The sequence below is a fragment of the Musa acuminata genome, chromosome BXJ1-8 (genome assembly GCF_036884655.1).
Source record: "Musa acuminata AAA Group cultivar baxijiao chromosome BXJ1-8, Cavendish_Baxijiao_AAA, whole genome shotgun sequence".
NCBI lineage: Eukaryota > Viridiplantae > Streptophyta > Magnoliopsida > Zingiberales > Musaceae > Musa > Musa acuminata.
This window is the reverse complement of record NC_088334.1, coordinates 40,752,325-40,770,620: the sequence shown is the minus strand read 5'-3', so window position 1 is coordinate 40,770,620 and position 18,296 is coordinate 40,752,325. Positions and strand designations below refer to the sequence as shown.

Genomic DNA, 18,296 nt, shown 5'->3' with positions numbered 1-18,296 from the left:
TTGATCACGAAAGATAATTCGATTTATTTTAAAATCATCTGCACGATTTCCTGATATGGATTGAACACAAAGCACGACCCACAATCAAAGATCTACATAAGGTTGCCAATACAAATCACAAGTAACCAAAGAACATCTCTGCAGTCGTGAATATACTCACGTTTCAAGGCAAGCTAAACTGTTCTGAAGGTTGAGCAAACGTATCTAATACCGAATGCATTGCATATACAATGTACACTAGACTGAAAAAGGGTGACCCCAGAATATATCGGTCTGCTGCATGTGCATTGAACTCTAATCATCAAGATGTCATTATTAGATGCAATCTTCTACCACAACAAAAAGGGAGAGAAGTTGCATCGAGAAACAAGTGAACGATTTCCTCCCTATCAAAGTGAATGGGCAATCAGTTCTCTACAAACAACTCTTTCGATAATATCTTTGTTAGCATTTAAAGATCCAGGGTCAGCTGAATCTACAAATTAGACCACCTTTCAAACAGTTCCAAACATATGGGAACCAACTATTTGTAAACCCAACTTGAAGAAAAAGCAGCAACCAGGAAATCAGACCATGTAAGTCATGCCCACCTGCATCAGGTTTGTATGGGGAACGCTTAGTGATGCAATACCTCTTCTGCAGTTCCTTCTCAAGAAAGCATAGAAGTAGTTTATAACCAGCTTCTTAATGAACCAAGATTCCTTCCTAGCCCTAATGTCACCATGTCCAAGAAGATAAACTACGCCCGACTCTTTTGCCTTGTGTATGAATGAGAGCTCCCGCTCAAGGCTTTGTCGTGCATCGGTCACAGTTTCATCACGTGGCTCATCAAAGGAAGTGCTTGCTTCTGAGATTGTCCTATCAATACCGCTATAACCAGCCATAAGTGGGACACCAAGAGAATAAACGCTGCCATTAGGAGCTACAAGAATGTTTGAACAAGAAACCTCATTTTCAGAGTCTGTGTCACGATCCTCGTCGCTCTCCAGTGAACGTTCTTGGGCTTCTCTGCGTATGAACTTCTCAAGGCTTTCAATCAAAAGTTGTTCAAATATCAGGTGATGCTCTTTACGCACATCCTTGTAGCCATACCTGCATCAAATAACTAAAACTAAGCACACTAGCAGACAAATTAGTGGAGGTGTTGAACAACTGCACTGTGATAGATGGTACAAGTCATCGACTCCTTGTAAGCATAGCATCCATAGGACAGCAGTGTGGTGCATATCAATCAGTGAGCTACAGACCACCAACTGACTAAATGACCAGGGTGAGGTGCCAGAGATATCATCCCTACTTGAGTATATTATAACAATATCATGGAAAGAAGAAAAATAGGACAGCAAATTATGAACATAGAATATGCTGGATATGTTTGCTAAAGAGAGTTTCAATGACATGTAGCTGTTTGAATAACAATAAAATGTTTCTGAAAATTCATAAAAAATATCCATAAATATACAAACAGATAAGAGAACTTAAATCTGACTCAACTCAATTTTTAGTTTGAGTTTAACCAATTTTCAACTTAAAATTTTACTGTTAAGATTAAGATCTTTTAGGACTCCTAATTTCATCTTTGTAACTCGATTAAAAAAAAATTAGACCTTTCATCTAGTTTAGGTCGTAGTTGTACAGAACCAAATTCAAGACTAAAGAATCCTCATTTGGTGCATAGACACGGGATCTGTCTCTCACTCGTTGAGGTTCCCACTGATAATAGTTTCCTAGAGAGGACATCAACATCTAAGTCAAGGCACTAGGAGTGCGAACAATGACCAGTCATGGAAACCTTCAGAATTGTCAATATAGTAAATGCACTAGAAGAAAATAAATATTGTTTTGCAAATTTTAATTGACAGAAGAAACTGGAAGTGTTTTTCATTGTTTTATCTTTGCCACAGTGTTATCCTAAACTACTAAATATAAACATCTCAAAAGCCTAGTAAATTATTCTCACCGAGCAATGCAACGAAACACGTGAAAACTTTTAGGGCAGACCCGCCTGAAGAGAAACCTTTCTGTCTGTGGCACGACAGGAACTGGCACATATTTTATGCACACAAATATGATCATTGAGTGAATTGCTGGCAAAGTGGTCAAGAAATGACCAAAGATTGCAGGGATTCCTTTGACTAGCTCATTGTAAACCAAGCCAATTCCAGGGGCCCTTATAGTACCAAGGTTGCTACCCAGTTCCATCATCAAATCCATAGAAAGTTTCTGTTTCACTTCAGTTTCATACTTAAGCTTGCTGCCATAGTTCCATATGTACATTATCATAAACAATACTGCTGCAAAAACCAACATCACCCAGCTACCATCTACCACACTACCCAGAACTGAAGAGAAGAAAAGTAGTTCCAACCCCAGAAAGAAAGTCAAGAAGCATAACACAAATACAATGTTGATCTGCCATATAAGAAGCATAATTATAGTTACTAAGATTGTGGTCATAATCATCACGCCAAGCTCGGCAATGCCTGCACAATATGTTTTGTCAATAAAGGAAACAAAACAGGAGACATATATGAATGAATGGGCTATTCCGATCAGTAAAAAGGAAAAAAAATTCAAAAATATTTTGGAAAAGGGAAACAAATATATAATGAAATAGGAAGAACCAGTATTGTTGGAAATATCAATAGTGAGACAATCTCACAATCTTTCACATTTTCTGATCAAAAGTTTCAAGAGGCATTAACTGAAAATTCTTCATTGTGTATGCCACATGGACTCAGGATTCAGGAAGCATATTCCATATAGCAGAAAAACTAATCAAAATGCCAATGACCGAAGGACCATATTCACTATGACATGCTCTTTCTGACCATGAAGATAAAAAACTCCTAACAATAATTATCATCTAAGCATACGTGTGTAGATTTCTCAAGCTTCCAAAAATTTACCATCTTATTCTATTATTCCATTTAGGAAGTGGGATGTGAATTCCTAGGAGAGAGCCTCACCAATCCTAATAACTCTTGAGTTGGTCTTGGACTTCTCATCAAACACTTGCTTATATCAAAATCAAGAGCAAACTTTGATCATGGAACGTATACTACAAGATGTAAGAATGGGTAAATAAGAATCATGACAATCCATCCATCAGAGCATCATAAGAAAACCTTTGCATGTGAATGTCCATATGTTATCCAACATTCAATCAGACTGTACACAGGCAATTATAATCAAAATGGTTAAGAAAGGTGGTGTAACTTTAATCTCAGTGACTGAAAATGAGTTCCAAGAACTATTGGTCAACAACAACAAGAACAACAAGTCTTAAGCCCCAAACGTGGGCTGGCTAACCAAACAACATAGAGATGAAGAGACAAAATTATGGAGAAATAATAAGTGTGACACATAAAGAGGTGATCCATAGAAAGAGTATGACTACTTGCTTCAATGCATCAGAAATTTCTCTTCTCTCCACCTACATATTACCCATAGCTTTTTTATCCCCAACCAAAAGACATTGTCATGAAGATTATCATCATAATTAAACAAAAATTTAAAAAAGGACCACAATATCATTTTCAAGGCAAAAGATAAGCAAAAGGATAGGAATAAAGCACCATATGCATTGCCAATCTCATATATGTTACCAAAGGTAGCAACAAATGCCACACAGAAAACCAGCAGAAACCAGTTTATCACTGGAATATATATTTGGCCCATGAACTTCCGAGACGTATGTATGATTTTAAGTCGAGGAAAACAGCCAAGAGCTATTGATTGTTTTATGCATGAAAAAGTTGCTGTTGTCATTGCTCGACTTGCAATTAGCGCAGCTATAGTTGCTATGAGAAAAACTGGCCAGAAAGCTTCACCTGCAATTGTAAATAGCATAGTTATGTCCTGAAAATTTGCCAAACCTTGAAAGCATACTTGTCATATTAAATGGATTTTGACCTAGTTTACTGATCAAAAGTTGTAATGTTGCTCAAAGATTGATGGTGTCATGGATTAGAACATCACAAGCACAAGCAGAAGACAACCTTGCAGATACAAAAGAGTAACAAAGACAAGAAATAGATTGATCTAGCTTCAACTTGCAGATATCAGTTAGAAGAAAGTAATGAAGACAGGAAATAGATTGATCTAGCTTACTCGGGATAGATGAAAAGAAGACCTGCTGATTTTCCGTAAAATTTTCCATAAGGAATGCAGCCTGACCAAGGTACCCCAAGATAAGGCATGGCAGAACGAGAAACAAAAAGGTGAGCTGCAATAAGGAGCTAAAGTAATCAGAGCATGTAAAAATGTTATAAAATAAGTTCTGAAAGAACAGGAAAGGAAACAAAAAGAAACAAAATTTCATAGTTCTCGATGCTTTACCTGGACGGATCTAACAGAGAAATAGCAAAGGTCAGCAAACATTGCCTCAGATCCTGAAATACAATGGCCAAGTCAATCACTTAGCTTGAAGAAATAGTTATAGATAATGTTGAGCAACAGAGAATCTGAAGAAGGGCTACAGAAGTATTTGTTATGAGTAACTAAGGATTTCAGTTTTTTACTTCACATAATCTCCATGCTATCATATTCATTATACTCAAGTTGCCACATGAGTCATTTTGTCAAGTTATATCAAAATCAGACTGCTACTAGAAAGCACTTCGGATCCTGAACTAAAGAAACTATTAACAAAATAACATGTTTGTTATGGTAGAAAGCTCCAATTCATATTAATTGAATACTGAGTTGACTTTGGAGTGGTTAAAAAATGCAACAATGTCCTATTTTTCTGGGATCTTAGCTGACACAGCTGGGAATTACAGTATTGCTGTTGTGTGTTGAATGCAACCTAAAGATATCTTGGTAGAATGCCATTGTCTTGGACAACATTGTAAATATTACATATTCACAAACAGACATCAAACATGGTTCAAGTTTTTTGTTTACTCAAGGTACAGTTGTATTGTACAGTTTAGTTTATATTGGTTCATCCATATTTAATGGAGATAGTCATTGGTTTTTGATATGGCAACAAGCTGGACATACTACTCAGTGAAGAAGTCAAAAAATGGTAGCATCTAACTGTTTAATGTCATCAAAGACGATTTTGGCTACTAATGAAAAATAGTAAACATCTAATATATCACAACTAGATTACCTAATTGGACTAAGATCAACAATATTAGTTTATCAATTAGATCTCAACTTGTTCTGATGGAAGACAAACACTGATTGGACAATTACAGTCAACAAATTTTGTAGAATGCATATAATGGACCTTTAATCAGACAGTGAAAATACTATAACTTTACCATTTAAACCTGATGGAAGCAATAAAAACCTAGAACGCTTATTTGGCCATAATAAGTTGCAGTTATTCCTGAGGTACAGATTAGGCATGAAGAATGTACCAATCTATGTCAAACCTCCACTATTGCAACACAAGATACAGTTGCTTTTTCAAGAAAAAATAGTATGTTAAAATAGAACCTGATGACAATACCCAAGACATCGAGTGTAATGACTTGTTCTTTTGCTTTAAGTAAATAAGTAAAATTAAAAGATTGCTCCTTACCTGTTGCACAAAGAAGACAACCCCCAAGAGACATCCATGCCTGAGTTGGATTTCTTTGGAAAAAATAGTAGATATAAACAGGGCTAAATGCTCTCAAAACATCTGTTCCATACTTAAAAAGGTTGTAGATTCCAACGAATCCAAGTGAGCAAAACCATATAAACAGTGCAGGACCCACAGCAAGCCCAACTTTGCTTGTTCCAAACCTCTGAACACTGAACAGGACAATAAGAGATGCAATTGAAATCATCACCACTTCATCTGCAAAAAGTTGTAGAGAAAATTAACTATACACACTGATAAAATATCGTAAGAAAACTAAACAGACAAAAAAAAGAGCTACACTTGAATTTCATGCTCCAATCTAAGATTTATAATAATACATCCCTCACCATGGATTATCTTCACAGGCTTACTTTGCCCAGGTGTGTTTTCAGTGAACAAACTACACTAGAAGAATCTGCAAGATCTTGATACATTAACTAATGGTTATCAATTTCTTTAATTGGTGAGGTTAAGGTAAGGGTGGGAAAAAGATCATCCAATCCATCTGACAAGCCTAATAAGACACAAATTTGGACTCAAATATCGCAAGTCATGCCTGATAACTAGCTTTGAACATATTTATTCTGATTAAAATAAAACAGCATTGGTCAGAAACTACATTTTTGGACTATCTGAGTGGCAATAACCCAATTCTATCAGTGGAGGGCTAATCCAAACCAGCCACATTGATCAATGAGATGGAAACAACCATGTGACAAGACGTATTTTTATAAATGGCATGGTTTTGGTGGTGGATGGTCTGCATTAATGAATAACGACCCATGTCATCCACAAAAGGTAACACTTAAATTATGTCTCAAAATCCACATGTGGTATCATCATCTCACCGCATGGGTTATAGTAAGCCCGACACTTCACACCCATACAATTCACCAAACCGTACTTGGAGAATGGTCATCCTCCCATACCCAGCTATGGAAAAATGACTTCTACCTTGGGAAAGATGGAATACCGCAAATGGCGATACTTCTTCAATCATGCAAGATTCCTCTTTATGTCTCTCATCACCCCTTTTTCTAACAACAATTATCCTAAACAGTTAAAAGATTGTAAGAGGAAAGCTGAAGCTCAGAAGGCATAGGAGAATTTCAACTTACTCCAAGCCATACACAATGGAAAGCATGAAGCTCATAAGGCATACAAAAATTTCAACTAACTCCAAGGACACAATGGAAGGCCTTTCATATATGATAGACAGCCTTGGACCACATGTACCGTGCACAGATAAAAAAAAAGTAATATGGTGTGCGGCTAGTGGGCAACCCATGAATCTCACCAGCCACACAGCCTTCTACATCACATATAGTATAGATATTAGATAAACCAGTTAAATTATCACAACATATATTGATTAAAAACTATCAGAAGAATTGCAGGAATGTTGAATGTGATCAGTAATGCTCACATTTCACCAGTTGTTAAATGAAAACATTCATATAAAGATGCCTGCATCTGAATAATAGTTATGATCACAAGGTTACCTTGCTCCACACTAGATATTCCAAGCTTCAATCCACTGAAAGCTGACATAACTGCGATCACAAATATTAAATAAAATAATCATATAAGAAGAAGTAACAAAAAAAAAGAAGACATATTACTAGTTAGGCAAAGCAACAAGATTTTTATGTTTGTTCTCAAATGTTAGGCAACATGATAGCAGTAAATATGGATTTGAGGAAACTAATCACGCAACCTGACATTGCTGGAGTGACAACACCATCAGCAATCACCATAGAGGTACCGAAAAGAACCAAAATCAAAAGCAGCTTTTTGAGTAATAATGAATTTTCAAGATATTCCTTGATTTTTAGAGACCTTTCCAGCTCCGGCGATGGCACCTTGAGCCTAAAACTCGATATGCGAGCATCAGAAGGCAACTGATTTGGAAGAAGACTGGCCTTTGCATTTCTGCATATCAAAGAATACAAAGCAAAGGTGCCCCCTGCAAAAGGTACAGCATAATGAGAAGACACCAAAATAACCTCCTAGTAAAAAAGGGTTGCATACAATAATACCCATGCATACGGCTCCTAGCATACCTTCGCCATTATCATTGGCCCAGAGGACAACCAAGATGTACTTCACAAGTGGTATCAAGATCAAAGTATATAAAACAAGAGAGAGTGCTCCTAGAACATCTTCCTTCTGAGCGAGAGGATACTTGTTGAACAAAACATCAAAAGTATACAACGGGCTGGTCCCAACATCACCAAACACCACTCCAAGTGTCTGAAGAGCAAGGACTATATGTCTTCCCAGACTATCATCCTGCGCAATCAAGCAGACCGGCTTTAGAGAGCAATCACCAGCACGAAAATACATATTCCAAAGGAAGGTTATCTTTAAAGCTGGCCAAATCTAAATCCTCAATTGCCACACTACCAAGAGTTATGCACCACCATTTTCTTTTTGAAGAATCAATTCTTTCATATTCTTTAAAGATAATCAGAAAATATCAACATAATTAATTGCATTGGAAAATATGCTGCACAATAGCCATCAGGATACATTGACATACCAATCAAATTAACATGATAAATTCAAGAAATATCCCAATTTGATGATCAATACCCACCTCAAAATCGTTCCTAGGGGCACCAGGTACCTCGAGAGCCTCGACGTCGAAGGAATCGATTCGGGGGGCGGTTCGGATCAGCCTCTGCTCCACATTATCATCTTCCTCCTCCGACTCCAGGCCCATCCTCTGCGACAACGACTCCCCTTCCTCATCCGAATCCTCCTCCTCGTCCCGGGCGACCCATCTGGATTCGGTGGAGTCCATCTTGGCCAGCTGCCCGTACCCCCTCTCCGACCCTTCCGCCATCGAGCTCTGCACCAATTATTTCCCAAACCGAACCCTAATCCATCAGGAACCACATAAAAGATCACCAGGATGAAAATGAATCGAGAGAAGACAAGGAATTAGGGATTAAGACTCTCTAGAGAGAGGAAATGGGAAGAAGCATCAGAGAGTGGACAATCGGAAGCGTACGCACGAAGCCGGATATCCAGGGTGGAAAAAATAAATAAATAAAAGAATATTTCGGAGACGGCGTTTACAAGGGAGGCCCGAAACCACGGGCGTTACGAGGAAAGCAAGCCTGTCTATTCTGAGTCAGGGAACACGGATGAAAACCCACAAATAACGTATTGCAGGTGCAAATTTTTTTGACCCACTATCATCCTTGAACGTTCGACTCCGTGCACTCCTCCCCTGATGGCGCGACGATCTGCTGACCTCTGTCGCCTGATTCACTTCGACCCCCTCCACAAAGCCTCCTTCCCTTCAGTCCTCCGATCTCAGTGCCATCTGCACCTCCGCACCAAAGCCGCTCGCCGCCGCCCCGATGACGACCCCGACGATCGGCACAGGCGGAACGACGCCGGAGGCGGTGGCGAACCTTGGGACCGCAGCTTCCGCCTCGACAAGGGCCGCGGCCAGTACCTCCTCACCAACCCCCGCGTCCTCGACACCATCGCCCGAGTCGCCGGACTCCGCCCCTCCGACACCGTTCTCGAGATTGGCCCCGGCACCGGCAATCTCACCGCCCGGCTCCTCCAGTCTGCCCGCAGAGTAGTCGCTGTAGAGATCGATCCACGCATGGTCGATTCTGTCCTCGCTCGCGCGTCTCGCCTCGGCGTCGACGATCGACTTACGGTACTCGATCCCACGCCCTTAATTTGTTCGTCGTAATTCCTCGGTGAAGTAAGAATAGGAATTTGCTGTAACTTGTTGGGTTGAATGGGAACATGACGTATCAGGTAATCACTGGCGACGCGCTGAAGACGGAGTTCCCAGAGTTCGACATCTGCGTCGCTAACATACCTTACGGGATCTCGTCACCTCTTATCGCGAAGCTTCTCTTCAGTACGAGCAGGCCATCCAGCTTCAGGAGCGCGGTGCTCTTGCTCCAAAAGGAGTTCGCCCGGCGGCTCCTGGCCGTGCCAGGTGACTCGGAGTTCAACCGGTTGGCTGCAAACGTGAGACTGGTGGCCACAGTGGAGCTGCTGATGGACGTGAGCAAGAAGGACTTCGTGCCTTGCCCAAAGGTGGACTCTACGCTGGTGCGTCTCCAGCCCAGGACTGATGTTCCTGAGGTTGATTTGGATGAATGGTTGGCTTTCTCCCGCACATGCTTCAGCAACAAGAACAAGACCCTGGGTGCCATCTTTAAGCAGAAGAAGAGGATCGCCGAATTACTTTGGAGGTCCAAGTCTGAAGGAAGATCTACCAAAGTTTTCATGGAAGAGGAGCAGAATGATAATGGAGCCGAGGAGAATGATGATGACAATCGTGATGATGATGATCTTTTGGAGCAGAATGCATCTGAAGTAAGTTCTTTTAAGGAGAAGGCTGTTGGGATATTGAAGTCTGGGGGCTTTGAAGGGAAGAGACCTTCCAAATTATCCAACGAAGAATTATTGCATCTGCTACAGCTTTTTAATCAAAATGGTGTTCAGTTTCGATAGCTCAAGTTGAACTTATTTGGTCCCATTGTGTTTGATTGCAAACAAAAGCAATTCCCAGAGCAGCCGTCTGCTCTATTTGTTGATAGATCTTGTGATATAACCAGCATTATAAGCTCCAGACTACCTGATTACTTGTACTCACATGGGTTACAAAGAGTCAACAGAAAGGTTTTGTGAGCTCTGACTTATGCCACTGATATGATTCAAGGTGTTGCTTGTTGCTGGGAAAATGAAATGAATATTCTCCAATTTATTGGAAGTCTTTCTTCCGAGGATTCAGCAAAGCTCAATGTGAAGTACTCTGTTTCTCTTCTATCCACAACCCTAGGTGAAGGCAATCTTTAAACTGCAGATACCATCATGTTATACGTCCGGAACAACTGACAAGCCTACTGCCTTTTCTGTTATGCTAGAAGCTGATGCAGAACTTTTGACATTTGATGTCTCTCTAATATGTGATCCTAAGCTTGTTGTTGCTGAAGTACCAATATTTAGATCATCGCTCAGTTGACTGCAGAGATGTACATATCTATTTCACTTTCCATGATCAAATTGCAAACGGATGTTGGAGTATGACTCATCAATTAAGGTATCAGCATTATGTTTCATAGCTTTCTGAGTTCTCCTAGAAATCAAGAGGTCTTTACATAATATTGGTTTAGCAGTCTATGCATAAGAATTAAAACCAATCACTCATTAAGTGTTGATTAATATGGATGAAATAGAGAAGGGCACCATGAAGCCAGCTCTTGCTTTTTGATTGATAGGAGTGATCCAGGTTCCACAATTAGAATTACAAAAACCTTCACGTTTGTGATGAGACTTGTTACTTAAGTTATTCTCTAATATTTATAATTGTGAGATTGATGCAAGAGGCGCTGTCATTGTTCTGTTATGAATGTTTGATGATTAATGCTATTTTGTGATATACTCAATTTTAACTGTGTGGTCTGCTAAAGGATTTCCCACATCTGATGGTCCTCTCACAATGGCAATGTCATTTGACTAGATAGTAAGTGAAAAAATTGCATGCAATTGGATACTGCTTGTGCCATGGGTGTCTATTCAGTCACTAATTACTTGAACTAGTAGGACTAAAATCAAAATCAATTTTTGGAGGAACTATAAATGAGTGAAAACTTCCAAACATAACACAGTGTGCCTCATGTAATACACTTGCCCACCAGAAAAGGGTTTTATGCCACAGACATCATGGGGCAGAATGACTGCTTCCTGAAAGCCAATACTATTATCTGATAATTATTTCCTTAGAAACAAAAAGGAGCAACTGATTGATTAAAGCATTAACATAAATTTAATAGAGAATAAAATTGTAGCATTTAGCTCATAGTGCACACACACACACACAGGTAAAACCGGCAGCATCTTCCTCTTTCCTGTATGAAAGCTCTGGTATTGCTTCCATGCTAATCATGTCCACCTTGATGAATCTGAAGTTGTTTAATTTGCAGATGAACCTATCCAGTCTTTTCCACAATGGCCTGTTGTGCATTAACATTGGGTTTGACTTGGTATCAGAAGTCCATCCTTTCTCTTCAAGTCTCAGCTCACTCCAAGCATCAAGCCAACCATCGTGCAGAGGGAAAGGGCCATTTAACTATTAATCTGAGTTCATATCACATTATCACCACCAAATATAACATTGGGTGCATATGATAGAAGATTAAGAGCCATTTTAGCTTGTGTTAGACCCTCCATACTGTGCATAATTGGTGGTATTGGGCTCTCCAGATGGCTAGTTGCAAGTTGCAACTGTTAGATTCTGACCCATGCCAAATCAATCTCAGCTGCTCAAAGCTCTCTTCCCATGGAGGAGTTTGGAAAGCGACCACAAGAGAACCTTTTGCCAGGTGACTTGGTCAACTACAACAGGTTAACAATTTTTAGTTTTAGCATTAGCGTTAGCAATAATGTTAGCACATTGTCAATCAAACATAATTAGTTTGCTATTAAGCTCACAGTTCAACTTTACCCTACATATTTTATTTTATGCCAGACTGTTACAAAAAAAAAGCAAAGGAACCAAAAGGCTAAGCCTACTTTCTGGTGGTTGCTTGTAGATGTTTTTGTTTAAATCTTGATCCCTGCATGCAACGTAGGAGCTTAGATATTCATGATCACCCTGTAGATTCATCACAAAAAGATACAGCAGGAATGTAGCATATATATAAACCCGACAAGGAATGTATCTGTTCATATAAATGTGATCAGTTGAATGGATGATCTACTTATGCAATGAAAGAGAAAAGATGGATCCAAAATTTTGCAACTGATTACCTTGAGGCACAAATGTCAAACAGTATAATATGATATATTTTAACAAATTAAAGAAAACAACAAGGATTCAATGACTTAACAACACACATGCACACATATTCCAGATATGAGTATATCAGCATGCAGAAGCATCTTATGTTTGCTACCTCTGATGAAACTGAACATTGATATGCTTTCCACCAGGATGAGCTCTGAGAGATGTCATAGATATTTTGTGAGACTTCTTGAATTAGGTTTATCACAGTTGAGAATAGGTGTTAAGTAGATGTTGTGTTAATGCAGAAGCTTTAAGACTTGCAGGAGTTGGTGATACCTACATCTGGAAGATGTTGCAGTATCAGGCGCCTAATTGCTTTCATTCTGTCATGCAGTTCCAGTTCTTCATTGAACCAGACGTTGTAAGTAATGACTTTTACTATTCCGGCACTAAGATCTTGGCTTTCCACTGTCACAAGTAACATCATGTTTACTTATTTAGAAAGATGTAGATGATAGTGATTGTACTCTTGGTTTGTTCACTTGCAAACTTGATTTCATAATCAGAACTTTAGTAAGAGAAATTTTACTGTGAGAAATTTTGGAATCGATGTATTTCAGGAATAAAAGTTATGAGATATGGTATAAAGAAATCCGCCAGTGGTTGCGAAAGTCATTTGTTCTGAAAAATAACCTAAAATCATAATTAAGCAACCTTTCTGAAGGGAAATGGAGTGAATAATTATGCAAACTTGAACCGATGATTATTTCAGCCTGAAGTATTTGCACCCAACAACATATCAACACTTGTTTTTAGAACAACTTGGTTCTCTATTGTAGTCAAATGTCAAAAAATAATCTGAAGAAAAAGTAGCTGAGAAATTTCTATCTTAGATAAATTCTGTGAATGAACTGTGAGATCATGTTCTGATCCCTCCAGGTCTTTTATACTGATAATATACCTTTAGGGGTTTCTTTGAAAAACAGAAAATTTTGTTTTCTATATATCCTGTAAGATTTGAGAAATGACATATATCATGTATTGATATTCCAACTATTTGGCATCAATTACATGAATTTTAGTATAGTCTAAGATAGTATTTATCCTATGCATATGTCATTCTTATTAGTATCCATCTAGAAATAGTGAAGATAACTGTTCTGAGGATAAAAGAAGTCTATACAATATTTGAAATGTTGCTAATGCTTTTCAAGTATGAGATTTACACGATATCAACATAAATTAGAATTTTCAATTAACAGAAAACTTACAGCAGCTAAAGAAAGTTAACCATATGTCACATATGAAAATTCTTTTGTTACATACAAAGAATTACTCAAAGTAGGTGGAATAAAAATTGTGGAATTAATGTTGTTTGATAACGATGCATGTGCATAGAGATGGGTGCATAAGTGAACACCTTGTATGCCCATGCACCCACATGGTCTTAAGCTTTAATTAGGTAATGGGACGGTGTCTTTGAGCTGAGACATTCACATGTAAGTCTACGGTTCTTCCTTGCCCCATGATCATGTCATGCAAATTGGACATTATTATCACCTTCCAAGATGACTCTGTCACACCAACTTCATATTCTTTTGGCCACCACCTTCCATAGACAGACTGACATAAATTGCTGGAAGAAGGATTTTGATCATCCCCTTTTCGCATCAATCAAATGCGTTGATTAAGTAATAATGCCTATGCGCGTAGAGCCGTCTCGCTGCTCTGCATACTCATGCCACGATAACAATTTGATCATTTCTCGCATGATACTTTCTAATATACTAACATTATTCCCTCTCCTTTATGCAATTGAGTGGTCGTCATACTTATTTTTAGATATCTTATGCATCCAAAACTTTGTGATTCATACGTTCGTGAATTGAACTTCGTTAAAATAGTCACATTGGTTAATTGCTACTCCCAACTCACTGAGAAACCACCGTGACAAGACGCACATTCATTGCAGATGATGCCAGAACTGCCGTTCAAGAAGTCAAAAAGACCAGCTTGGTCTCTAAGAAGCAACAGCAGCAGCAAAGTCTGAAAGCATCTTTGCCAGATGGCACTACTCGCAAGGAAGGATTCCACGTGTCAAGTGAAAGCATTCTGGGAATTCGGCGGGTTTTCCTCGAAGAAGGTGAAATATTTACGCATCAAATCGTTTAAACGAAGGAACTTGAGATCTCGGTGAATCACAAATGCATCCCTCTCACCACCGGCCAATTCCCTTCCTTGTTTTTTTCCCCCAGCCTCGGCCGTGACAGCTCATATCAGAGTGACGACTCCATTGACAGACGGGTAGCACTTTCCTCTCCCTTCTTTCTCTCGTTGTGTCTCTGCTGCATCTATATCATGGTCATTGATCCAGAGTTGGGCTGCATGCGGTTCTCTTCTCTCCTCACTCACCTCCTTTCTGTGCAGCAGTCAGAAGGAGCCGTTCCTGCAGCAGCATCCTATTGCTAGTTTTGAGGATGGGAAAGAGTCGCCTCTTGGCCTCTTTCCTCTCTCTGCTGCTGTTGCTGCCTTCTTGCGTGCTGGGGGACAGCCCATACAGGTTCTTCACTTGGAACGTGACCTATGGCGATATCTATCCTCTCGGCGTCAAGCAACAGGTCTGCTCTTCCTTCCTGTCATGCTTCTTCCTTCTTTGGTCTCGTTGGCCTTCTCTGGAGACTGAAAGAGACTGCTCTTCTGTACTTGTGGAACCGACGCAGGGGATTTTGATCAATGGGCAGTTCCCGGGGCCACAGATCGAGGCCGTCACCAACGATAACCTCATCGTCAATGTATTCAACAGCTTGCCGGAGCCCTTCCTCTTTTCCTGGTTACTCCTCTCTGCCATTAGTCCTCGCCCTTGTTTCATCATGACGCACCATATCTTCCGTGTCTCCCTGTCTCATGTTTGGCTTATTGGTTTGACTGGGGATGCGTGCTCGACGATCTACCAGATTATTTCTTGTTTCTTTGAATCAGACCGGACGCCTTTATGGTGATAAATGTCGGTGTGTGGGATCTAATCTCATATCGCCAAGAGCAAGATCTGAAGGTCAAAAGTTTAAGGAGCTTTTAGTTCCTCTTTTTGGTGGCTATCTTGTGTCAGGTTCTGACCTGCAGAAAGGTTGCCTAGTCTGCTTTGACTCAGCTTTTAGTTCCTCTTTTTAGAGAGAGAAATCTGGCTTTTGACTCAGCTTCACTTCATCTTCTGTGCATCTGTCTCGTGCGTCGAACCTAAAAGTCTTACTCTGTTTCCATCATATATTCGATGATACCGATTTAAGACCTGTTTGAGGATATCATTGGTCTTCTTCTTACAGGAACGGAATACAACAAAGGAGAAGCTCGTGGCAAGATGGTGTTTATGGCACCAACTGCCCCATCCCCCCCGGTGGGAACTTTACGTACACCATGCAAGTGAAGGACCAGATCGGGAGCTACTTCTACTTCCCCTCGCTGGCCTTCCACAAGGCCGCCGGTGGATATGGTGGCATCAGAGTTCTAAGCCGCCCATTAATCCCAGTGCCTTTTGCACCTCCGGCCGCCGATTACACTCTCTTGGTTGGCGACTGGTACAAGGCTAACCACACTGTAAGCATGCATCTGCTGACACTCGTACTCCTCTTCTTCACGTAGTCCACTATGATGATCCCTTCCCCACTTATTTTTTTGTGTTGTTTAGGACCTGAGAAACATATTGGACGGTGGCAAAGATCTTCCCTTCCCTGATGGTCTTCTAATTAATGGCCAAGGATCGAATGGAAGCGCATTTACTGTCGATCAAGGTACCTGTTCTCATCTCTGCATCGATCAACATAATCTTGTAGCAGTTCATTTTCTTCACCTAAAACTCCTCGTCTTTAAGGTAAGACGTATAGGTTTCGAGTATCGAACGTGGGGGTGGCAACATCACTGAACATAAGGATTCAAGGGCATGCATTGCTGTTGGTGGAGGTGGAAGGATCTCACACCCTCCAAAACACCTATTCTTCGCTCGACATCCACCTCGGCCAGTCTTACTCCTTCCTCGTCACGGCTGATCAGCCACCCATGGACTACTACATCGTCGTTTCGACGCGATTCACCACCACCGTGCTCTCCACCACCGCCATCCTCCATTACAGCAACTCCGACGGGAAGCGGGTCGAGCCACCGCCGGGCGGGCCGACTACTGACATCGAATGGTCCCTCAACCAGGCGAGATCGATCAGGTATATATCCTCACACTGTCGTTACATGTCAAATTGTTCCAATGATCAGGCATTCTCACATTTCTTGTGCATCCAAACACCAGGTGGAACCTGACAGCCAGTGGACCGAGACCCAATCCCCAAGGCTCTTATCACTACGGCTATGTGAACGTCACAAGGACCATCAGGCTTGCCAACTCTGCACCGGTCATCAACGGCAAGCAGAGATATGCCGTCAACAGTCTCTCCTTCATTCCAGCTGATACGCCCCTTAAGCTAGCGGACTTCTACAACATCTCCGGAGTGTTTGAACTCGGAAGCATTTCAGATATCCCCACATCCGGGCCTGGTTCTCTTCGAACATCAGTCATGGCGGCCGATTTCCGAGCTTACGTCGAGATCGTGTTCGAGAACTCCGAGACCAGCGTGCAGTCTTGGCATATCGATGGATATAACTTCTGGATCGTCGGGTAAGAACTGCTGCTGCAACATACGATCTGTAAGATTGATTTACTTGTGATTCTGTAACCAAAGGTGACTTGGAAATGGCAGAATGGATGGAGGGCAATGGACACCGGCAAGCAGGGATAGCTACAACCTAAGAGATGCAGTATCTCGTTGCACTGTTCAGGTACTATGACATTTATGCTTAGATACAGTCTTACTGGTTTGCTGAGAAGTATACATGGCATTCATTCCGGTGGGTCTGCTGCTGATGATCGCATGTGATTGCAGGTGTATCCCAACTCATGGTCAGCTATCTACATGCCTTTGGACAACGTGGGCATGTGGAACATCCGATCGGAAAACTGGGCTCGCCAGTACTTGGGTCAGCAGTTCTATATCCGCGTCTACTCTCCGGCGAACTCATGGAGGGACGAGAATCCAATCCCAAGGAACGCCCTTCTCTGCGGCCGGGCGTCAGGCCGTCGAACGAGGCCACTCTGGTGAAGCACAAGCACAAGCATCTTCGCTGACACGATCTCTCTTCTCTCTCTTGCCAGCTTCTTCCATTGATTTCTTCTTGGATTTTTAGTTCTTACTGTTCTTTGTACTACTTCCAATCTTTCTCAGTCATCTCAAATACTATGAATCTCCGATTATTTCAGTGAGATCTAATTGAATCTGTGTATGATCTGCATTCATGTGATTATATCAGAACGCAGGTTAGGCAAAGAAAGCAAGCATTGCTGCATGCAATAAATGCCAGCTCGAAAACTCACGCATATGTTTCGCATTTATCTGTTTTTGTAGTAGATGAAGATGTTGCAGGGCAAATGGCATCTGATTGCCCCTAACAAGCGCGGAGATAGAACCAAAAGGAAATGCAATGCCATTGCTTTTCCTCAGTTCCGGAACTGCACAACCCATAAGTAACAAGAAAATGAATCCAGATTTTGATCTAAAAAAATTCTTATTCACTTAGTTCGAATGCCAATAAAGGGAATCAAATTTCAGGCAAATGACTTCTCTAATCGTGCAATCTGATCCACGTCCGGAGCTTTTACTGTTCTTATTATACGTAATGAACTACAGCTGCAAGCACAACTATTCGGGGTTTTGAACTGCGTTCTTGAACCGGAACGGACCAGCCAATTGCCGATCCCGTAACGGATGTTGTCGTCCCCTCCTCCCCTCGCCGTAGGATACGATCGATTCCGAGGAAGATAAATGCCAGACTGCGTGCCGTAATCCATCACTCTGGTTTTCTCGTCGTCGCCTCCTCCCCTCGCCGTAGGATACGATCGATTCCGAG

The 18,296-nt window shown here is 40.9% G+C and overlaps 3 protein-coding genes across 9 annotated transcripts; 2 read left to right on the top strand and 1 right to left on the bottom strand.

Annotated features, from left to right (window-relative positions):
- Positions 1–8,579, bottom strand: LOC103994689 (potassium transporter 7). 3 transcript variants are annotated; one of them, XM_018830800.2, is made up of 11 exons: positions 8,181–8,579; positions 7,645–7,873; positions 7,299–7,547; positions 7,084–7,134; positions 5,537–5,797; positions 4,342–4,394; positions 4,114–4,228; positions 3,579–3,833; positions 1,961–2,483; positions 948–1,092; positions 678–858 (listed from the first exon to the last, which is right to left on the bottom strand). In XM_018830800.2, the coding sequence occupies exons 1-11, from the start codon at positions 8,427–8,429 to the stop codon at positions 829–831; spliced, it is 2,160 nt and encodes a 719-aa protein (XP_018686345.2). In that variant the 5' UTR covers positions 8,430–8,579; the 3' UTR covers positions 678–828. The 3 variants fall into 3 exon arrangements, with proteins under 3 accessions (XP_009413372.2, XP_018686345.2, XP_064935714.1); XM_065079642.1 differs by having other exon boundaries at positions 727–870; XM_009415097.3 differs by having other exon boundaries at positions 1–1,092; positions 8,181–8,577.
- Positions 8,580–8,683: 104 nt separating this feature from the next.
- Positions 8,684–12,956, top strand: LOC103994691 (ribosomal RNA small subunit methyltransferase, mitochondrial). Of its 4 annotated transcripts, none has more exons than XR_010475980.1 (4): positions 8,684–9,263; positions 9,368–10,664; positions 11,548–11,946; positions 12,656–12,956. XR_010475980.1 is itself a non-coding variant. In XM_018830814.2 (2 exons), the coding sequence occupies exons 1-2, from the start codon at positions 8,823–8,825 to the stop codon at positions 10,073–10,075; spliced, it is 1,149 nt and encodes a 382-aa protein (XP_018686359.2). In that variant the 5' UTR covers positions 8,684–8,822; the 3' UTR covers positions 10,076–10,667. The 4 variants fall into 4 exon arrangements, 1 of the variants encoding a protein (XP_018686359.2); XR_010475981.1 differs by having other exon boundaries at positions 11,548–11,968; positions 12,674–12,956; XR_001979565.2 differs by having other exon boundaries at positions 11,548–12,956.
- LOC103994690 (L-ascorbate oxidase homolog) lies at positions 11,908–17,648 on the top strand. 2 transcript variants are annotated; one of them, XM_065079643.1, is made up of 11 exons: positions 11,908–11,946; positions 12,674–12,771; positions 14,323–14,654; positions 14,778–14,968; positions 15,071–15,180; positions 15,671–15,941; positions 16,033–16,135; positions 16,216–16,561; positions 16,645–17,010; positions 17,093–17,171; positions 17,276–17,648. In XM_065079643.1, exons 4-11 carry the CDS (start codon positions 14,828–14,830, stop codon positions 17,489–17,491), a joined length of 1,632 nt encoding a protein of 543 aa, XP_064935715.1. In that variant the 5' UTR covers positions 11,908–11,946; positions 12,674–12,771; positions 14,323–14,654; positions 14,778–14,827; the 3' UTR covers positions 17,492–17,648. The 2 variants fall into 2 exon arrangements, with proteins under 2 accessions (XP_064935715.1, XP_018686358.2); XM_018830813.2 differs by lacking the exon at positions 11,908–11,946 and having other exon boundaries at positions 12,659–12,771; positions 14,781–14,968.
- Positions 17,649–18,296: the final 648 nt, after the last annotated feature.

What these genes read in the sequence shown, in the direction of transcription:
- LOC103994689 (XM_009415097.3), bottom strand. Translation starts at nt 8,429, where the DNA reads ATGGCGGAAGGGTCGGAGAGGGGGTACGGGCAGCTGGCCAAGATGGAC. An exon ending in TGAGATTGGCAATGCATATG is followed by an intron (nt 2,484 to 3,578) that starts GTGCTTTATTCC and finishes CATATTGTGCAG; the next exon opens with GCATTGCCGAGCTTGGCGTG. An exon ending in GTGTTTCGTTGCATTGCTCG is followed by an intron (nt 1,093 to 1,960) that starts GTGAGAATAATT and finishes TATTTGATGCAG; the next exon opens with GTATGGCTACAAGGATGTGC.
- LOC103994691 (XM_018830814.2), top strand. Translation starts at nt 8,823, where the DNA reads ATGGCGCGACGATCTGCTGACCTCTGTCGCCTGATTCACTTCGACCCC. An exon ending in GCGTCGACGATCGACTTACG is followed by an intron (nt 9,264 to 9,367) that starts GTACTCGATCCC and finishes ATGACGTATCAG; the next exon opens with GTAATCACTGGCGACGCGCT.
- LOC103994690 (XM_065079643.1), top strand. Translation starts at nt 14,828, where the DNA reads ATGGGAAAGAGTCGCCTCTTGGCCTCTTTCCTCTCTCTGCTGCTGTTG. An exon ending in GAGCCCTTCCTCTTTTCCTG is followed by an intron (nt 15,181 to 15,670) that starts GTTACTCCTCTC and finishes TTCTTCTTACAG; the next exon opens with GAACGGAATACAACAAAGGA. An exon ending in TATCTCGTTGCACTGTTCAG is followed by an intron (nt 17,172 to 17,275) that starts GTACTATGACAT and finishes ATGTGATTGCAG; the next exon opens with GTGTATCCCAACTCATGGTC.